The sequence below is a fragment of the Esox lucius genome, chromosome 25 (genome assembly GCF_011004845.1).
Source record: "Esox lucius isolate fEsoLuc1 chromosome 25, fEsoLuc1.pri, whole genome shotgun sequence".
Taxonomy (NCBI): Eukaryota; Metazoa; Chordata; class Actinopteri; order Esociformes; family Esocidae; genus Esox; species Esox lucius.
Genome location: NC_047593.1, coordinates 19,694,294 through 19,712,947, shown reverse-complemented (window position 1 = coordinate 19,712,947; position 18,654 = coordinate 19,694,294). Strand labels below are relative to the sequence as shown.

The window sequence follows — 18,654 nt, the reverse complement described above, 5'->3', positions numbered from 1 at the left end:
AGGAAGGAGACAGAGAGAGGGAGATGGGGGAGACAGGGAGGAGGAAGGAGATGGGGGAGACAGAGAGGAGGAAGGAGGGAGATGAGGGAGACAGAGAGGAGGAAGGAAGGAGATGAGGGAGACAGAGAGGAGGAAGGAAGGAGATGAGGGAGACAGAGAGGAGGAAGGAGGGAGAAAGGGGGAGACAGAGGGAGACAGAGAGATAGGGGAGGCAGAGAGGAGGAAGGAAGGAGACAGGGGGAGACAGAGAGATAGGGGAGGCAGAGAGGAGGAAGGAAGGAGACAGGGGGAGACAGAGGGAGACAGAGAGGAGGAAAGAGGGAGATGGGGGAGACAGAGAGAGGGAGTTGGGGGAGACAGAGAGGAGGAAGGAAGGAGACAGAGAGAGGGAGATGGGGGAGACAGAGAGGAGGAAGGTGGGAGAGATGGTGAGTCAGTCAGTGAGTCAGTCCTGATCATTTATGCACCCTAACCCAGAGTAATCAATAATGTACAAGGGACTCCCCATATAAAACACTCAGGTGACATCAAGCATGCGTCACAAACTGCACCCGCTTTCCCACACACACACCCACACACAACGTTTGACAAGAGCCCCTTAAAAGTGACCTAAATAGTGCACAACATAGGGAACAGGAAGCCATTTGGGAGGTGGGCAGAATGAGGACATATGGTGATCCATCACACACACACTGCAGCCTGCGCTCATGGTGAGAACTCTGTGAGGGCAGACAGTGTGACACCTGTGACGGGAGTCTGGTTACCCCCCCCCCCCCCCCCCCCCCGTTGACAATGTGTTAACGATAACTTGATTAGACTAACGGTAATTACACTAATGTAAATTACACTAACATCAATTACAATCATGTAAATTACACTAACATCAATTACAATCATGTAAATTACACTAACATTAATTACAATCATGTAAATTACACTAACATCAATTACAATAATGTAAATTACACTAACATTAATTGCAATAATGTTAGTTACACTTAGTTACTTTATTCATTACCTTGAGAGGCGGTGCAGGTGAAGGACCAGGGAGCACCCCAAGCCAAATGTGTTAACCGTGTAATGAGCTGTTGTCTTGGCCCTGGTAAGTAGTGGTGCACTAGGGGGAGTAGGGGATCATTTCAGAGTCCCCCACGGACTGAAACCCATGCTGAAGATGTCTGTTGAACAGACCATGTGACCCAGTCAGAAAGAGGTGTTTTTATCAAGTGCTTTAGGACTAAGTCTGTGCAGATCTTGTGAGGGAACTGTCTTAACATACAACACAAAGACAACCAGTGTCTCTCTGTTGTGGGCACACACACACACACACACACAGTGAAACAGATGCACACACATATACACTCTGTGAGACACAATGTGAAACAAACACACTGTAAAACACAAACACACAATGAGACATCAAAATGTTTGTGACCACAGCATGAAAATTAGTAATCATTTGAATGGTCTAAAATAGTATTGATTAGAGAAGGCAGAATGAAACCAAATGATTAACCAACCTCAGTGGCCAGCATTAGTCACAGAGAGACAGACAGACCGATAAAACAGACACAGACAGACAAGACACCCTGATAAAACAGGCAGACAGACAAACAGACAGGCAAGATAGACAGAAAGGCAGGCAAAACCCGATAAACAGGCCGGCAGACAAAAAGACAGACAAGATTGACAGATAGGCAAGACACAGATAAAACAGGTAGGACAGACAAACAGATGTACACAGAGACAGACACGGGGACGGATAAAACAGGCTGGCAGACAGACAGGCAGACCAGAGAGGTACCTTGTGTATGTTCACAAACTGTCCAATTTCACTACCCAGGGCAATCAATAAAATTGTAGGCTATCTCTACTTTAGAAATCGCAAATTCATCCTGCGGGAATTACCTTTACGACAAGACGTTATTTATATATATAAAACTGTGAACGTGGCTTTGGAGTTGTTTCCTGGCGGTGGTCCAGGGCTGGCGATGCGGAACGACTGGAGTGCTCACCGGTAGAAGCAAACAGGGGTGGAGACACGTAGAAGAGAGAGGGAAACAAGGTGTACTGTCACTTTAAGGCCGGATCATATCCACGCCAGACTCACATCCAGCCGGTGAGCGTCGCTTCAGCAGCGTCTTCCAGTTCAGAGAAAATAGACATACGGCGGATAGACACGATTGCTTCAAGCCGAGACGCATGGGGTAGGACTAATTACTAACCATGGAACACAACTGGACTCTGTTTACCATGCTGTCGCTGTTGTTCCCTCTGACAGGTAAGTCGCCTTGTGGAAATGTCATGAGGTTAGTTTGTTGCTATTTTACCTGTAGGTCGTGGTTAAGTTAAGACTGGTGATTGATCTCCTAATATTTCCAGTGACAGGTGAGTCGTTATTGGGCTAAATAGTGATCATTTGTTTACAGTATGGCTTATAAATGGCTATGGTCAACTTATGGTCGAAGCCACGGTAACGGTTAGGCTGTTTTGTTTCAGTCTCGTAATGTCCTATTGAATATCATTTGGGTAGCCTGCAGTAGCTCTTTGTCACTTTGAGAAAGCGTTCTCGGGACTTCATTTGTCAATGCCTATTGAATTCAGCTTACATCATTGTTTTTTATATTTAAAGCGTGCTTATTCTTCCATGTTTTCTTCGTGCCAATCGCATATGGGAAGGTTGTTTTGGCAACCGACGCTACGTTATTATTTATTATTTATAAATCCAACAACGAATACTGGCTTCTGAGAATAACAGGTGTCTTAGACATTAGACTTGTACAAGTTAATCGCATTATGTTATTGCATTGTTGTTACGGAGTGATGGTGAGCTGTAAATGCAATATAGATATGAGGCTAAATTCTGATCTGATCCTGTATATTCAACAAAGGGATTAGGCAGACTGACAGACACACACACACACACACCCACACACACACACACACTCACAAAGTACCGTTGTGATCATAGCGACGAGGTGCACGCCTATTTACACTCCTGTGTGTTATTCTTATGTTTCGCTCATTGTTGTCTCGCGCCAAGGTGCGCGAGACAACAAGGACGTGTTGTTTAAAGACACGCACGCACAATTATATTTCAGAACTGTAGCTGACGCGCGTATCTAAAGCGATTTGACGCACCCACGCACAACGACGCGTACGTATGCCCTCCGTGCTGTTGTTTACACGGGACTACAACAGAAATGTAATCCGATAACTGTGTGTCCCCAATGCCCCCCCTTTTCGTATGGAGTGCACTCCCTTTTAAAGAGTCGCACGAAGGAGCAACATTGGGTGTTTTTTCGGAGCAGGTGGAATTTGCATAACTGTATCTTAAGGTATTTCATCCAGGAACGGGCAACAGGTGTCTATAAATGTGTGTGTGTTTTTATGTTTACTTTGCGCTTAACAGTTGCCCTCCCACGCTGAAAGGGTTTCTGCGCGTCTGTGGCGGGGTTCCAGTTGTCTCCGTTTGCCATAGTGTGCAACTTCTAAAGAGCTCTGTGAGTTATTGTGAAATGTTCTACAGCAAGTAACGGTTATAAATTCCACGCAGCCATTTTCAAAACGAATTTAGAAACAAAAGCAGGTGTTTAAAATGTGTACATGTTAGGCTATCCAATTTTATAGCCTAACCTAAATCTAACCTACATCTTAACATAAACCTGCCCTTAAAATTGGGACATTATATTGCACACATTTACATTGTTTATATTAATCACGGTGATTATTTACCTTTTTCTTTTGACACTTCCATTTTGCTCTGCCATGGAGTACTTTAGACTCTTCGTGTTTATTTTACCAGTTAGTCTATGGTCCAATGAGTATTCTGAAGCACCGCCTGTGGACAGGTCAGGTACCCTCTGAGGCCCTAGTACCCCTGGTTGGGAACCATTGATTTAGCAGAAGCTCTTATATAGCTCGAGTGCATCTATTTTCACATTTTTGCATTACATTTTGCATTTTGCATTTTTGCGTATATTCTACTGGTTTCACGTATATTCTACACGTATATTCTACTGGTTTTCAATCATTGTCTCGCAAACAAGGGCGCACTCCTAACTCATGTTAGGGAAAAAGCCTGCTAATTGTGCCTTAGACCACAACTATTTGTACATTTTTAACGGTGTTATTCTCCGTCACATAGGATCCAAGTTCGGACCGAGTTGCCTTTTGACGTTTTTTGTTATCGGATGCATGATGCAACGTTTGTGCATGCCGTAGCCCACCGTGCTCATAATTTCAAGAAAAACATTTCTGTAAAGTAAGACCGGCAAATTGGCGAACGTAAGCAAAGCCAGAAACCAAGTATCCAAAACTAACGACGCGTCCTGAAAGCAAGTTGACGAAGTTGACAGCCATCATCTCCCAGTATAAAGGATGCTATTAGTACTGACCGCCCCAAGGCACCAACGGTCACATGAAGATCATGTTGCTGTGGAACCGCCAGGCTGCTCGAGACGTCGGTTAATCTCACAGTGAACAGTTCACCATCTAGTGCACTACGTCTGACGAGAGCAGAAGAAAAACGGTCTGCCTGTTGGGACGCGAGCCAGTCTATGCCGGTCATCTTGGGGAAACGACAGTTTTGATTAGTTGATGAGTAAATAAACGTTGTTCTTCGAAAACGGGACATGCTATTCAAATCATGTGTGAATCTTTACCAACTGTTTGATATTCCAAATGTCAATATTTTTTTTTCTCCTTATCTAGCCTACGTGTTATTACTTTTCTTTATAAATCATGGTTATTGCCTACAGGCCATGCTTGTCATGTGATCACGTGTTAACCTCCTCAGCATTGTAGATGTCCCTGTATTACCCTGCATTCAATTACATGGGCATGATACTTTTCCAGGCCGGAAGAAATAAAAATAAATGTCACATCAGTCAAGGTACCTGCTCCTTGAGAAGCCGATTGAGCTGGGGATTTCAGTGTGATCGAAAAACGTTTGGGATTTGTCTTTGTCCTTTTTCTAGTGGGACAAATTGATGAAGTCTCGGACTTCGCAGTTCGCAGTGCGGTTGATACCCCTAGAGGAGTTTAATAGTAACTGCAGGAGGGTTGCTGAAAATCGTTACAAAATGTACAACAATATGCAATATAAACATACATTTTATTTTTTATTTTAAGAAAGTATTGTATCAGACAATATATAAATAAAAAACAAAAAAGGAAAAACCTGCCTGTAGGCTCTGTGTGGTTTCATGTTGGTTTCTCCACCTTAACTCTTTACAGCAGGGATCAGCAACATTTTGTTCAACATTATACATTTTATGGGACAATATGTTTTTGACATCATTTGAAAATTCACATTTTCATTAACTTTGTTAATGTTTTCTTTTCAGGAGAGATTCGAATATAAGTAATCTGTTGTAATAAGTCCATGTAAAACCAAATCAAGGGGGCCTCCCCAGACATTTAAAGCATTTATGCTTTAAATGTATACATTCCAGGACCGTTAATGGGTGTGGCGTGTTTTACAGGTTGGTCCAATCCTGTCATCTCTCCAAGAGGAGCCCATCTGGTGGTACCGAAAGGAGGGGTTCTGGAACTCCGTTGCCACGATGACAACACAACCACTCACAGCACGGCGGCATCCACAGTTGCTTTCTCAGGGGGGCTGAGGTGGCAGAGGGAAAGGGGAAGGAGGCTGGAGGGGGAGGTTGAGGAGGCTGGAGGGGCGGTGTCCATCAGAGTGGCGTCAGCCCTGGGCTACCATATGGGCCGCTACACCTGCATCAACAACAGCACCAAGGAGCACAGCTCCATCTACGTCTACATCAGGGGTGGGGCTAATGTCTGTGGAGATGGCGGGGTTAATGTCTGTGGGGAGGGTGGGGCTAATGTCTTTGGGGAAGGCAGGGCAAATGTCTGTGGGGAGGGCAGTGCTAATGTCTGTGGGGAGGGCGGGGCTAATGTCTGTGGGGAGGGTGGAGCTAATGTCTGTGGGGAGGGTGGAGCTAATGTCTGTGGGGAGGGCAGGGCTAATGTCTGTGAGGAGGGTGTGGCTAATGTCTGTGGGGAGGTGGGACAGTGTGGGTAACAAATTCACTGTCATGTTACCCCCCCCTCCTCCCCCATCCCACCAGACCCCCAGAGTCCTTTTCAGCGTTCTATGGTGAATGGCATTCTGGTCCGTGAGGGAGAGGAACTCATTTTGCCCTGCCTGGTCACTGACCCCGAGGTGACCCTGATAACCTTACAGACCTGTGACCGAAATCCTTTACCGAGTGGCCTCCATTACCACGCTGACCCCCAGCGCGGCATCACCATCGGCAACGCCAGGAAGGAGTACGAGGGCTGCTACGAGTGTGAAGGCCAACTGGGAGGAGATACAGTGAGGTCGAGTCAGTACACAGTGGATGTACGCCTAGGTGAGAAATGGAGGGAGGGAGAGACAGAAAGAGAGGAGGGACAGAGGTAAAGGAAAATCTAGAGAGATAGAAAGAAGAGGACAGAGGGGAGGAGCTGTAGTGGGGAGGAGGAGGTGACAGAGAGCTAACAGAAGCATGTGTGAGTGTAAGCATGAACAAATCCCCTCAAAGTGCTTGACCCGTACATCACCCCCCCCATCCCGCAGTCCCAGAGCACCCCCCGAAGATCAGTGTGTCCCAGAGTGAGAGAGTCATCCTGAGGAGAGGAGAACCGTTCGAGATCTCCTGCAGCTCCTCCAACCTTAACCCGGACTTCAGTGTGGAGTGGGATGTCCCGGTGGGAGCGGTGAGACTGGCTCCTGTGAAACGTACACACCCTCCGCCATGACACGCCCTCCGCCATGACACACCCTCCACCATGACACACCCTCCGCCATGACACACCCTCTGCCATGACACGCCCTCTGCCATGACACATCCTCTGCCATGACACACCGAATTGATCTCACTGTTTACACATCCTGTGTCATTTTGTCAGCTTTGCCTCTAGGAGTCTCTGTGGCAAATTCAATTGATTGGACATGATTCAGAAAGATACACACACTTGTCTGTATGAGGCCCCACTTCACAGTGCATGCTAGAATAAAATCCCAGGCACCCCCCTACAGTGACCCTTTCAGTGTCCCCTGACCCCTGACTGATAACATCCGACCCCTGTCTGCAGCATGCCTTCAAAGCTGATACCTCTCGCATCCTGTTCGGTTCCCGTGGTTACCAGCGCTCCGCCTCCGTGTGGGTTACCTCCGTCAACCAATCAGATGCCGGGACCTACCGATGCCATGCCCAAAACGAGAGGGGAGCCTCCTCCACGAGCCTACAGCTGGATGTCTGCGGTGAGTGTGTAAAAAGGAGGACGTGTGTGTGTGTGGTCAATTAATCTGTGTGACCCAGTCCAATTGCATGTGTGTGTTTGTCCCTCCAGAGCGCGGCTTCATCAGCATACTGGGCGACTCTCGGCCTACTCCGTCCACAGTGAGGGAAGGGGAGAGCCTAAGCCTCAGGGTAGAGTTGGAGGCCTACCCGAGACCAAGTGCTCTGTCCTGGTCTTACAATGGCAAGACACTCCACAACGGCACAGGGCATGTCATCACCATATACCGGCACAGATACAGGTACTGTAGAGATGGATCCATCGACACACACCTACACACACCTGCACACAACTACACACACCTGCACACAACTACACACACCAATACACCTGCACACAACTACACGCACCAACACACACCTGCACACAACTACACACACCTGCACACAACTACACACACCAACACACACCTGCACACAACTACACACACCTGCACACACCTGCACATACAACTACACACACCTACACATAACTACCATAGACTGTATATATAATGGACGACGCCCTTTCGCTCTTTTCCATTGGTGAAAAATGAAGCCACCAGTGTCCTGATACGACGCTGACATCTTGGACTTGCGTCTGCGCAGATAGCGATCTTGGGACCAGTTCTGCGCAGTAGATATGCGCAGTAGCGAGAAGGAAGTAAAGCCCTAAAGCCGCGAAATCAACGGCCCCACCCCTGTGCCCCGCCCTCACTCTCCCTCGCAGAATGCGCATACCGTAATCAATCGCAAGTCCAAGTACAGTACAACCTTTGCTTGTTAAACCTAGACGATATGTTATAGCCTAACTTACATCATGTTTAACCTTAATTTAGAATAGGCCTAATACAAAAATAATTGGTAACTTCTAGCTAACGATCACCTGCTAGCTATTAACATGGCTATTAACGAGGCTTGTTGTCTTTTAGCTAACGTTAGCTAGCCCATTACATGTATTTACTAATTAAATAGCTTATAAATTTTACTTACCGAAAAAAATTCAAAGATCGATTGGAAATGCCAGATCGGTTAGCACAATGTACTGCAGAACAACCCATTATGTCCGTGTGAAATTATAGAAATTTAGAGATTAAATGTAAAGTTCCAATCTCCTCAGTCCTCCGAAGATTCAGTGGCTCCTCGGCTCAGATAGCTGTCAATCACAGCTGTGAATCACGACGTCACACCACCGTTTTTAGAGCATTAAATAACTAACTAAAAACAAACTTATTTTAAAAACAAACTCTTGAATTTACATTAGCGTGATACAAACTACAGTAAATGACAGAAACCAGCTTCGGAAAAAATATATTTGAAGGGTAATTTAATTGTTTAGTTGGTCTCGCGTCCCATTGAATAACATGGGGAGGGCGGGGTTTATGACCTATACTGGGACCACTCACCAGGGGGCGATCGAGACGTTTTGGCTTCACTTTTCAGGGCTTGTGCGGCACGCTTGATAACTACACACACCTGCACACACCTGCAAACAACTACACACAACTACACACACCTGCACATCCTTTAACAGAGATGTTCTTGTCCTGGCAGACTCCAGACGGATGTGTTTGAAACAGTCTGCCTCTACTGACAGAGCGGAGCCACCCTATCAGTGTTGGCAAATTTAAAACAGGAATCAAGGTTTTCCAGGCAACTTAGGTCAGACTGGACCACAGGAAACAGCCGTTTGAATAAAAATTCCACCATTTAAAAGGAGTAACAGGAGAGATTCAAGCCAGCAATATGAGTGAATGAGTTGACGGCAAAAAAAAAAGAGTCTGAGAGTTGAATCATGGACGTAAATAGATTTACTTCACATTGTGAAATGGTTGATTGCATTACTCAAGGAACAGGCTTAAGTTACAAGGCAAAGCTGAGCTACAAAGCACCGACGATCCAGACTTCAGATTCACACTCATCGTCGGAGGCGTCTGAAACAACACCATTCGTTAACACGAATCCAGTATTTGGGAAATATTAACAATTTAAATGTTTTTATAACTCTGTCCCGTCAACACTAGCAGTGTCAGGAAAGAGGAGAAAAACTAACAAACGGCTTTTCATCTTTATAGGCAGGGAAGGGATTTTTTGTCCTCTGTAATTTGGATGACCTCCAACCTCCAGTACCTTTACAAATTCAACTAGCTCTCATGTTCTCACGGCAGCCATTACGGACTCCTCTGGTTAGGCACTTGCTAGGTACTATGTGGGGTTCTATTCATGTAAAATGGACCCACACTACAATGGCTGCTGTTATCCTAAAGAATGGAACCTTCTGGAAAACAGGTTTAAACTGAGGGGTTCTCATCTAGCCCTGTTGGTTCTGGCCTGGTCCTGATATCCTGAGACATTCACATAAGACTGCATTTCCACAGGTAGCCCACTTCCTACAATTGATTCACTAATTGGTATTTTGACCAATCAGATCAGCCCTGAGAAATGGGAGAAGGCTGGTCGTGTGAACATTCTTAAATAGTGAAGAAAAGGATCAGAATTGGGCGACGTATTGAGTGTGAACAAAGTCTTTATTCAGTAGATCACGATACTTCAATTCTTTGGCTCTCAGATGGAGCTCTCCTGTGACCGGGGAGAACTAAGGAGATCATTGTTTAGGTTTTGCACGGTAACTCGTTCAAAATGACCTGCAGGTGGGGCAAGAGTTGTTTATCTAGCGTTTGAGAAATCAGCATATTTTACAGGGTTCTTGGAATGGAGGCTTCTCTATTATTGCAGAGTCTGACTTGTTATTTGCCCAAACCGCGGACCGTGGAGAGGACATTTACGGCAGCCACTTTCTCAGACACGGGGCTGCCCATTTCTATAGGGATTTCATAGCCGTGGATTCTTGCTGTATTCGTAAACTCTCCAGACTAAAAAAAAGACGACGCTCTGTAAAAAATAAAATAATATCAGTCTTCGGTGACCTTTGATAACGAAATTGTTTCGATTTCTAACAAAAGGCTAGATACACAACGTTATGGTAAAGATCAAAGTATTTCCAGAAGAGACGTTATAGATAGGTGGGGTTAGGTGGCTGTGTTGACGCCGCCCGCCACACTATCTTATTGCAACCGTTTAGTTGACGTTATAACGAAGGGTCCTATGGTGTTTGGGCAGCTTGGCAACTGTTACCTAGCAACGATAGCAGCGATGGGGTTTCAAAATGTTCGAACTGCCTGTAGCCGAAATCCCTCGCGTTCCGCCTTGCACGATCGGTTCGGCTGGTTCGGCTGGCCACTCGGGACACGGCCCGGCACCGTGGCCATCCTTCCCAAGAAGCAGACATTGGTTTGGACCCGCGGACCTGCCACGGCTGTGATCACAGCACCGGGCCCTACTGTTGATGTATGTCACCTGGCGTTTTATTCTCTCTCTCGCGATGCAAACAAACCCCTCGTCTGCCCGTCAGGTATGTCAGTGAACTGCGGTTGGTGCGGGTGCTTGGTTCAGAGGGCGGGATCTACATGTTCCTGGCAAATCACAAGGACGCCTCTGTCAACCGATCATTCCCTGTCTACGTAAACAGTGAGTTGTAATAGTTTTCTTTTTTCATCTAATAGTTCTTTTATAGTTTTATTACTGTAAACTTAACTCCCTCTTTCGTCTGCCCCCCCCCCGCACACACACAGGTAAACCTGTCATCATTTCTCAGGAGGGACCAGTTGACGGGCAGGTGCGCTGCGTCGCCGCTGGTTACCCGACCCCCAAAATCACCTGGTTCTACTGTGAACCCCCCCACACTCGGTATAACTGTTCAACATTATAGGCTGACATTTCACTTTTTCCTGTCGTGTCATATTGGCTCTTCAACAGAACCTCTTAGATTTCGTATATTGCTGACCTCCATCCATCAACCGTCCACAGATTTTTATTTTCATTCTCAACGTTTCCATGAGGGACAGATTCAGACCCGGAACACCAGAGAGGACTTTCTGTCCAATCAGTGACATTATTAATGAATAACCCCTCCCCCCAGGTGTTCCCACCTGACCAACACCACCCAATGGGAGCAGAAGGAGGCAGACACAGAGACGGTGTCACACACCTCCTTCGGCAGGAGTCGGGTGGAGAGCCGACTGAACGTCACCAAGGAGCTCATGCGCTACGGCACGCTGGAGTGTGTGGCGAGCGCACAGGGCGAGGAGGCGTTCTCGCTGTTCTCTGTCAGAGGTGAGATACATCCAAACAGTGATGTATACGACAGGCATGTACGCGGTCACAGATCATCTTGAACAGAATCTGCTCGGTCGTGTTATCAGCAAAGGCAGATTGGTTCAGCTTCCGGAAACAGAAATGGTATTTTCCGTAGAAAATCTGTTTTAGAATTTTGATTTGAATCAACCACTTGTGCATCCTGCTCCTGACTTCACCACGGGCTTCGAGTTGGACCTCTGACTCCAGACCAGTTCTAAAACAAATTTTAATTTCTTACTAAGCTTCTCACTCCAGTTTAACCTGGACCAGATAATCTAATCCCCCTCATTCACACAGACTCCACTCTGGGGTAACCTGGGCCAGATAATCTAATCCCCCTCATTCACGCAGACTCCTCTCTGGGGTAACCTGGGCCAGATAATCTAATCCCCCTCATTCACGCAGACTCCTCTCTGGGGTAACCCGGGTCAGATAATCCAATCCCCCTCATTCACACCTCTGTGATGTTCAGTGCTGTATGGAAGCAGGGCCAGATTGGCTGGGATTAATTTGTGCTGAATGTGCAGGCCTGGATGAATCATGTACACTAATCTAATTTAATCTGGTTTCAGATAATCTCAGATAAACCATAACAGCTCTCTAACCCCAGGGCAGGATGTGGAGAGGGGGGTGTTTGTGTTTTTTTGTTGTTTTTTTCACACTTCAGTCATGCCAGAATGACTCATTTCCTTTGAAAGAGAAAATATGTGGGTTTGAACGTAGCAAAACAGGCGATTGCAGTATTTTAAAATATTGCGTGTGTGTGTGTGTATGTGTGCTTGTTTTTATATCCTTGTGGGGACATTTTTGAGGGCCCCATGAGGCAAAAGTAAATTTCTGTCTCAGGGTTTAGGTTTAGGGTCAAACTTACAATTAGGGGTTCTTTAAGATCCAGGCGATGTTGGTTAGGTTTAGGGTTAAGGTTAGGCATTAGATCTAGATAAGGTTTAGACATAAATGTTATTTTATTGAGGTTAAGGTTTAGATTAGGGTTAGGTTTAGGGTTAAGATTAGGGCAAGGGAGCATGCAATTTTGTTTTTCAGGTCCCCATAAGGATATAAAAACTAACGTGTGTGTGTATGTTGTTTCATTTATCCAATACACACCACCCACAATAAGCAACACTCACTGTGTTTCAATGAAACAGAAAATTTGTGTGAGTGTATGTGTGGTCAACTCCTCACACCCCCATGAGAGATGTCCTCTGTGTCGGGTTGTTATCAAATCACTTCAAGTGACTTCATAATTCAACGAAGGCCTTCCTCCCTTAGGCCTTCCTGCCTTAGGCCTTCCTCCCTTAAGCCTTCCTGCCATAGGCCTTCCTGCCATATGCCTTCATCCCTTAGGCCTTCCTGCCTTAGGCCTTCCTCCCTTAGGCCTTCCTGCCATAGGCCTTCCTGCCATAGGCCTTCCTGCCATATGCCTTCCTGCCATATGCCTTCATCCCTTAGGCCTTCCTGCCTTAGGCCTTCCCCCTAGACAGCCTCTGCATGGTTCAGTCAGTCCCCCAGGCATTGGGTTCCTCCAACTTTGATCACCTGACTATAACATGACATGGATACGCAAACGGTCTCCATTGAGTTTTCGTCCGTAACGTGTTTAAAGTCTTAGCCCGACTTCCTGTCACGTCTGTTACATCTTAACCATGAGTATTTGTCCTACTGTAACACATATACGAGGTAATGGAAGTTATTAAGGGATACATATATTTTGCATTTAGACTGCTAAGTGAACATGAACGTGTGTGTGTGTGTGTGTACAGAACGCACTGTGCCCCATCAGCTCTTCACTCCTCTGCTGTCAGGCGTGGTAGTCACGGCTGTAGGACTCAGTGTCTTACTGGTCATGCTGCTCTACAAATACCTCCAGGTACACACATACACACACACACAAATACACACTAATACATGCAAACACACACTAATACACACACAGTAACACACACAAACACTTGTTTCCTATGTCTTTCATATACGAATACATAGATCTGTGATCTTATATATGACACTACTGTGAAATATAGTATATGTTTCATATCATACATGTTGTGTGTGATGTCCAATTGAGTCTAATGTGTTGTTTATTTATTCGTAACAATGTTGACCCCGCCCCCCCCCAACAGAAGCCCAAGTTCCAGATTCAGTGGAAGGTGATTGACAGTATCCACGGCAACAACTACGTCTACATTGACCCCACCCAGTTGCCCTATGACCCTAAGTGGGAGTTCCCGAGACAGAAACTACGCTTTGGTACAACGCGCGCGCACACACATATACACATTACATTGGTGCATCCTAGTTTGGCTGATTTGGCGGTGTGTGTTCTGGCTGTAGGTAAGACGCTGGGGTCAGGGGCGTTTGGGAAAGTGGTAAGGGCTACAGCCTACGGACTCTGTTCTGCCGATTCGGTCACAACCGTCGCCGTCAAGATGCTCAAACGTGAGTGTGTGTTTTTGTGTGTGTGTGAGATGTCCAGGCTGCATATTTTGAACTATGGTGATGTTATTAAGCCTATGTCAGAAAACTGTGTCATGATGATGATGTCACCACAGCGAGCGCCCACTCCACGGAGAAGGAGGCTCTGATGTCAGAGCTGAAGGTTCTCAGTTACCTAGGCAACCACATCAACATTGTCAATCTGCTGGGAGCCTGCACTGTGGGAGGTGAGAGGTCAAATAGGGGTGTACAGAGGCCATTCTGGCTAACTAAATCAGTGTAATGTTCTTGTTTGTAAAACAAGTTCAAGTGAAGGGAACTGTTCCCTCAGTCTACAACTGAGAACAACGCCATTATTCAACTTAATGAATTGAAGTTAGGATTTACCGCTAACAATTATACAACAGCGGGCTGGTTCGCTGACTGGTTGGCTGACTGGTTGGCTGGCCGGCTGAGTGGTTGACTCTTTTGTTTGTATGTTTCCTGTCAGGCCCCACTTTGGTTATCACGGAGTACTGTTGCTATGGGGACCTGCTCAACTTCCTGCGTAGGAAGAGAGAGTCGTTCTTCAGTGCCCAGGTGTCTGATGGGTACTATCGCAACGTCCCTGACCCCCGGGAACCACAGAGGTGTGTGTTGACCTTCTGTAGACCCCAAATACCTATCTGGGTTTATTTTACTACTACTCATAATATGTGTGTGTGTGTGTGTTTTTAGAGATGGGGATGTTGGTTACGTGCCCATGCGTTCGTTTGACAAGGAGAGGTTGTCCTCGCAGTCCGGTAAAACTACATTACCCATCATGCACTTGGAGACCTCTAAATAAATGAATAAACTTCACATAAATAAACCACACTTAAATAACCTACACATAAATAAACCACACATATTTAACCTACGTGTAGAATTGCATCACATATAAGTGTTTTTATACAGTAAACATAGTTACACTATTGTCCATGACATTTCTTTTACGTCCCTCTCCCTCATTCTCTCCGTTTCCAACCCCTCCTTTCTTCTCCTCCCTCCTCTCCTCCCTCTTCTCCTCTCTCACACTAGATAAGGACTGTCTGAGTCTGGATGAGTTATCTGTGGACACAGAGGATCTGCTGAGCTTCTCCTATCAGGTGGCCAAAGGCATGGAGTACATCTCCTCCAAAAATGTAAGGTTCTGAAGAACTCACACGCTGTTCCTTCAGCGTTGTCATAACTAATATTATAGCTTGTGTTTTAGCTAGTGTTCTATATAAATAGTGTTGTTTTAGCCTGCGTTGTTTTATGTAATATTATCACTATTTATATTTGAACTTTTGTTAATGTCTACTCTATAACTTGTACATGGGTGTTTGTGTGGTTTGTGTTTTTGTTGTGCATGCATCCATGTCCACGTTGTGTGTCTGCCTTTGTGTGTGTGTGTGTGTGTAGTGCATACACAGGGACCTTGCGGCTAGAAACATTTTGCTAACTCAGGGAAGAGTGGCTAAGATATGTGACTTTGGACTGGCTCGAGACATCAACACTGACTCCAACTATGTCCTCAGAGGCAATGTGAGTATGTGCTTTTGTGTGTGTGTGTGTGTGTGTGTGTGTGAGAGAGAGAGACTGACCAATAGAATGTGTTTTTGTGTGGAAAACAGTAGCAGTATGGATTTATACAAGACAGATAAAATGACATTCCAAAGACTTTCAAGGCTCCCTCCCACTTCCTGTCTTGCATGGTTGTCTCGGCCTGATGATGCGTTTCCTGTCTCACCTTAATGATGTGTCTCCGGCGTCTCCCAGGCCCGTCTCCCGGTCAAGTGGATGTCCCCAGAGAGTATCTTCGACTGTGTCTACACCTTTGAGAGTGACGTGTGGTCCTATGGGATCCTGCTCTGGGAGATCTTCTCTCTCGGTGACACAGCGTTCAGAACATTGAAGTTAGGACAGTGTGCATGCAAGCTAACACAACAACCTAACTGGTGTGTGTGTGTGTGTGTGTGTGTGTGTCTAGGCAGCAGTCCGTACCCTGGTATGCAGGTGGGCTCTGCGTTCTACCGGATGATCCAGGAAGGACACAGGATGAGCAAACCTGAGATGGCACCCAGGGAGATGTAAGGAGTGTGTGTGTGTGTGTGTGTTTATAGTGTGTGTTTTTGTGTGTGCTAGCTGTGTCTGTAACATATGCAGAAGTGTACAATGTAAATGTACTCAGAAGTACCCAATTAAGACCTGAATGAACACCGGCAAAGAGAGTTAAGTCTTCTTTAGGAACCTCCCTCACCTGGTGAACACAGCGAACATACTTTTACTTAGTGATCGTGTGTGTGTGTTTGTGTGTGTGTGTGACCATTCAATATGTATGTCTGTGTGTTTCTGTAGTGTGTGTGTGTGTGTATGTAATCACAAGTGTATGTGTAGCCTGTGTGTGTGTGTGTGTGTGTGTGTGTGTGTGTGTGCTAGGTGTGTCTACAGCATCTAACCCCTGTACTTCCTGTCGGTAGATATGACGTCATGCTGTCATGCTGGAGTGAGGACCCTTTGAAGAGACCTTCCTTTAAGAAGCTGGTGGAGGGGACAGAGATACTGCTGTCAGAAAACACCAGGAACGTACGTAGAAGGGTTAGGCAGCAGCAGGGCTATTTCAGAAAAAAAATCTGATATTTCCTTTCATGTGCAATTACTTTCGGGGGAATCGTTGGCAGTATCTATATAACCTGTGTGTGTGTTTAGGTGTACCTGAACTTGAGTTATTCCACTATTCCCCCGGACCAGCAGAGGGCGATGTCTCAGAGGCTGAGCTCAGTGTGCAGCACTACGGCGCCGACACAACCTCTACTCCTGAACACACCCGACGTCTTCCTGGATTATGATAATGTCTGACGGATGAACACATAGCCTGCATACACACGCACGCACGCACAAACCACCACTCCCCTGACATCCACCACATCCATGCCCCGGACCACTGTGGAATTGCCCTCCATCATCTGTGTTGTTAGTATCGATCCGTGTCCCGCCGGGCTGCTTAAGCCCGGCGCATGTTCTTTGAGATGCTGACCGTAGCACTCAACCCTGAGGCAACCCCCATCATCATCAGATATGAACTGACTGACGCTGCAGCAAAGATGTTTTAACGGAACCAACATGGCTGACTAACAGGCCGATAGAAAAGGTACTAACACAGCGGTTCTGACCCAGAGAAATGCAGCAGAAGCACCGGGTCGCACTTGGAATCTCTCAAAACCCACCGTTAACTTGGATGGGGACTAGCGGTTCTGTAAATTGTCTCTATGTGGTTTTGACTATGTATATACAGCATCACCATCAGGCAGATATTTTGAAAAGAGTCAGTCTGTAGGGCAGTGTGGACACCTGCCGTAGATATAGATAGAGACCTCTACGCTTATAGACAGACGCCATAATGTCATAGATACAAAATGAAGAGGTTTGGCCATCTTTGAGGGCCTGCTGACAACTGTCTGTGCTTCACCTTGTTGACGGAGGATCTGCAGTGCTAGTGGCTCCTTAGCATCACTGAAAACCGTCTGGTGTGTTTGGTGAATGGAGAAGGTGGTCTTCTAACGGCAAATGCCGTCTAGTTCAGCAACTTTATCTGGAGAAGACCGTTTTCCCCCCCGACTCTGAGGTACATTCAGATAAGTCTTCAAAGAATGCTGAAGCGGTTTGCCTTAGATCCAGTGTGTCCGGCTTTCATTACACCACAAACGGTGATATATAAGTGTCTCCTTTTTGGGGTGAGAGAGAGAGAGTAAGTCAGAAAAGAGTCCCAGACCCATGACCAGTCCTCAAAGAGCATATCCATACAATAGGCAGCAATAATTGTGGGTTCATGAAGCCGGCAATGGACTGTGTGAAACCAGTCCGACATCACTAATCGCCTATGTGGTTTCAACTGTCCCTACACAGGTAACGGTCATTCATTGTGGAGGGATACGATCGGACTCAACTCAATCGGCCGGTCCACCCCGGCCAGACTGGGACTAAAACAAACCACGATGCTTGATGGAGAACACACCCTCAAAGTCCTCTTTAGCCTCGGTTCATATCCATGAGTGCACACAGAATCTGTCACCGTGCCCTTGAGCAAGGCACTCTGGTTAATCGCTCGGTCTGTTTAATGACTTAAAAATTCAATGTCAAAATGTAGGCTAGACTCACCCTGGCTACAAGTGACCATATGTTACCTTCAGTTTGGTTTTAGGGGTCGGTTTTAAGATAATAATTTGGTGGTTTCCAGTAACACATCACTGTACAGGATGTCTGTGAAGAAAAGCAGCCTGTAAAAATGTGCTGCTTCTTTAAAGGTACTGAGAGTGGTTAAAGGCTGGTGCCGTTTTGATACAGTTGGTTTGATTTGTAATAAAGAATGTACTAGAACTAACAACTTGGTAACCGTCTGTACAGTACGTGATCCTGTAGGTCTGCTTGTTGCCGAAGCCAATCGACAACTTTATTACAAAGATTGCCTCAATAGATTTCTCAATGAGAAGGTAGAGGTATCTGTGGGCTCCAATCCAGGCAGTTCAGTCCCCCGTGAACAGACCACCTCTGGCTGTTGAAGTTGGTAGTACGAGCCGCTGTGACCCCTGCTGGCCAAACTGTGCGACTACATCCTGGGCATCCAGCTGGTCCCGCCAAAGTCTCAGGGTCCGGCCGGGAGTCGGAGAAGGGTACCACGTCCTGACGGTGGGCTAGTCCATATTGGAATGGCGCAACGACAGTGCGGCTCCCT

General features: G+C 46.3%; 1 protein-coding gene across 1 annotated transcript; it reads left to right on the top strand.

The window, feature by feature from the left end:
* The first annotated feature begins 2,097 nt into the window (after positions 1-2,097).
* kitb (KIT proto-oncogene, receptor tyrosine kinase b) lies at positions 2,098-18,389 on the top strand. The gene is made up of 21 exons (XM_010888204.4): positions 2,098-2,281; positions 5,487-5,789; positions 6,093-6,377; positions 6,584-6,723; positions 7,102-7,270; positions 7,360-7,549; positions 10,699-10,814; positions 10,919-11,033; positions 11,266-11,459; positions 13,247-13,353; positions 13,607-13,733; positions 13,818-13,922; positions 14,036-14,146; positions 14,410-14,548; positions 14,637-14,701; positions 14,979-15,082; positions 15,345-15,467; positions 15,702-15,813; positions 15,913-16,012; positions 16,403-16,508; positions 16,632-18,389. The coding sequence occupies exons 1-21, from the start codon at positions 2,227-2,229 to the stop codon at positions 16,779-16,781; spliced, it is 2,916 nt and encodes a 971-aa protein (XP_010886506.1). The 5' UTR covers positions 2,098-2,226; the 3' UTR covers positions 16,782-18,389.
* The last annotated feature ends 265 nt before the right edge of the window (positions 18,390-18,654 follow it).

What these genes read in the sequence shown, in the direction of transcription:
- kitb (XM_010888204.4), top strand. Translation starts at nt 2,227, where the DNA reads ATGGAACACAACTGGACTCTGTTTACCATGCTGTCGCTGTTGTTCCCT. An exon ending in GGGAGCCTGCACTGTGGGAG is followed by an intron (nt 14,147 to 14,409) that starts GTGAGAGGTCAA and finishes GTTTCCTGTCAG; the next exon opens with GCCCCACTTTGGTTATCACG. An exon ending in GAGATGGCACCCAGGGAGAT is followed by an intron (nt 16,013 to 16,402) that starts GTAAGGAGTGTG and finishes TCCTGTCGGTAG; the next exon opens with ATATGACGTCATGCTGTCAT.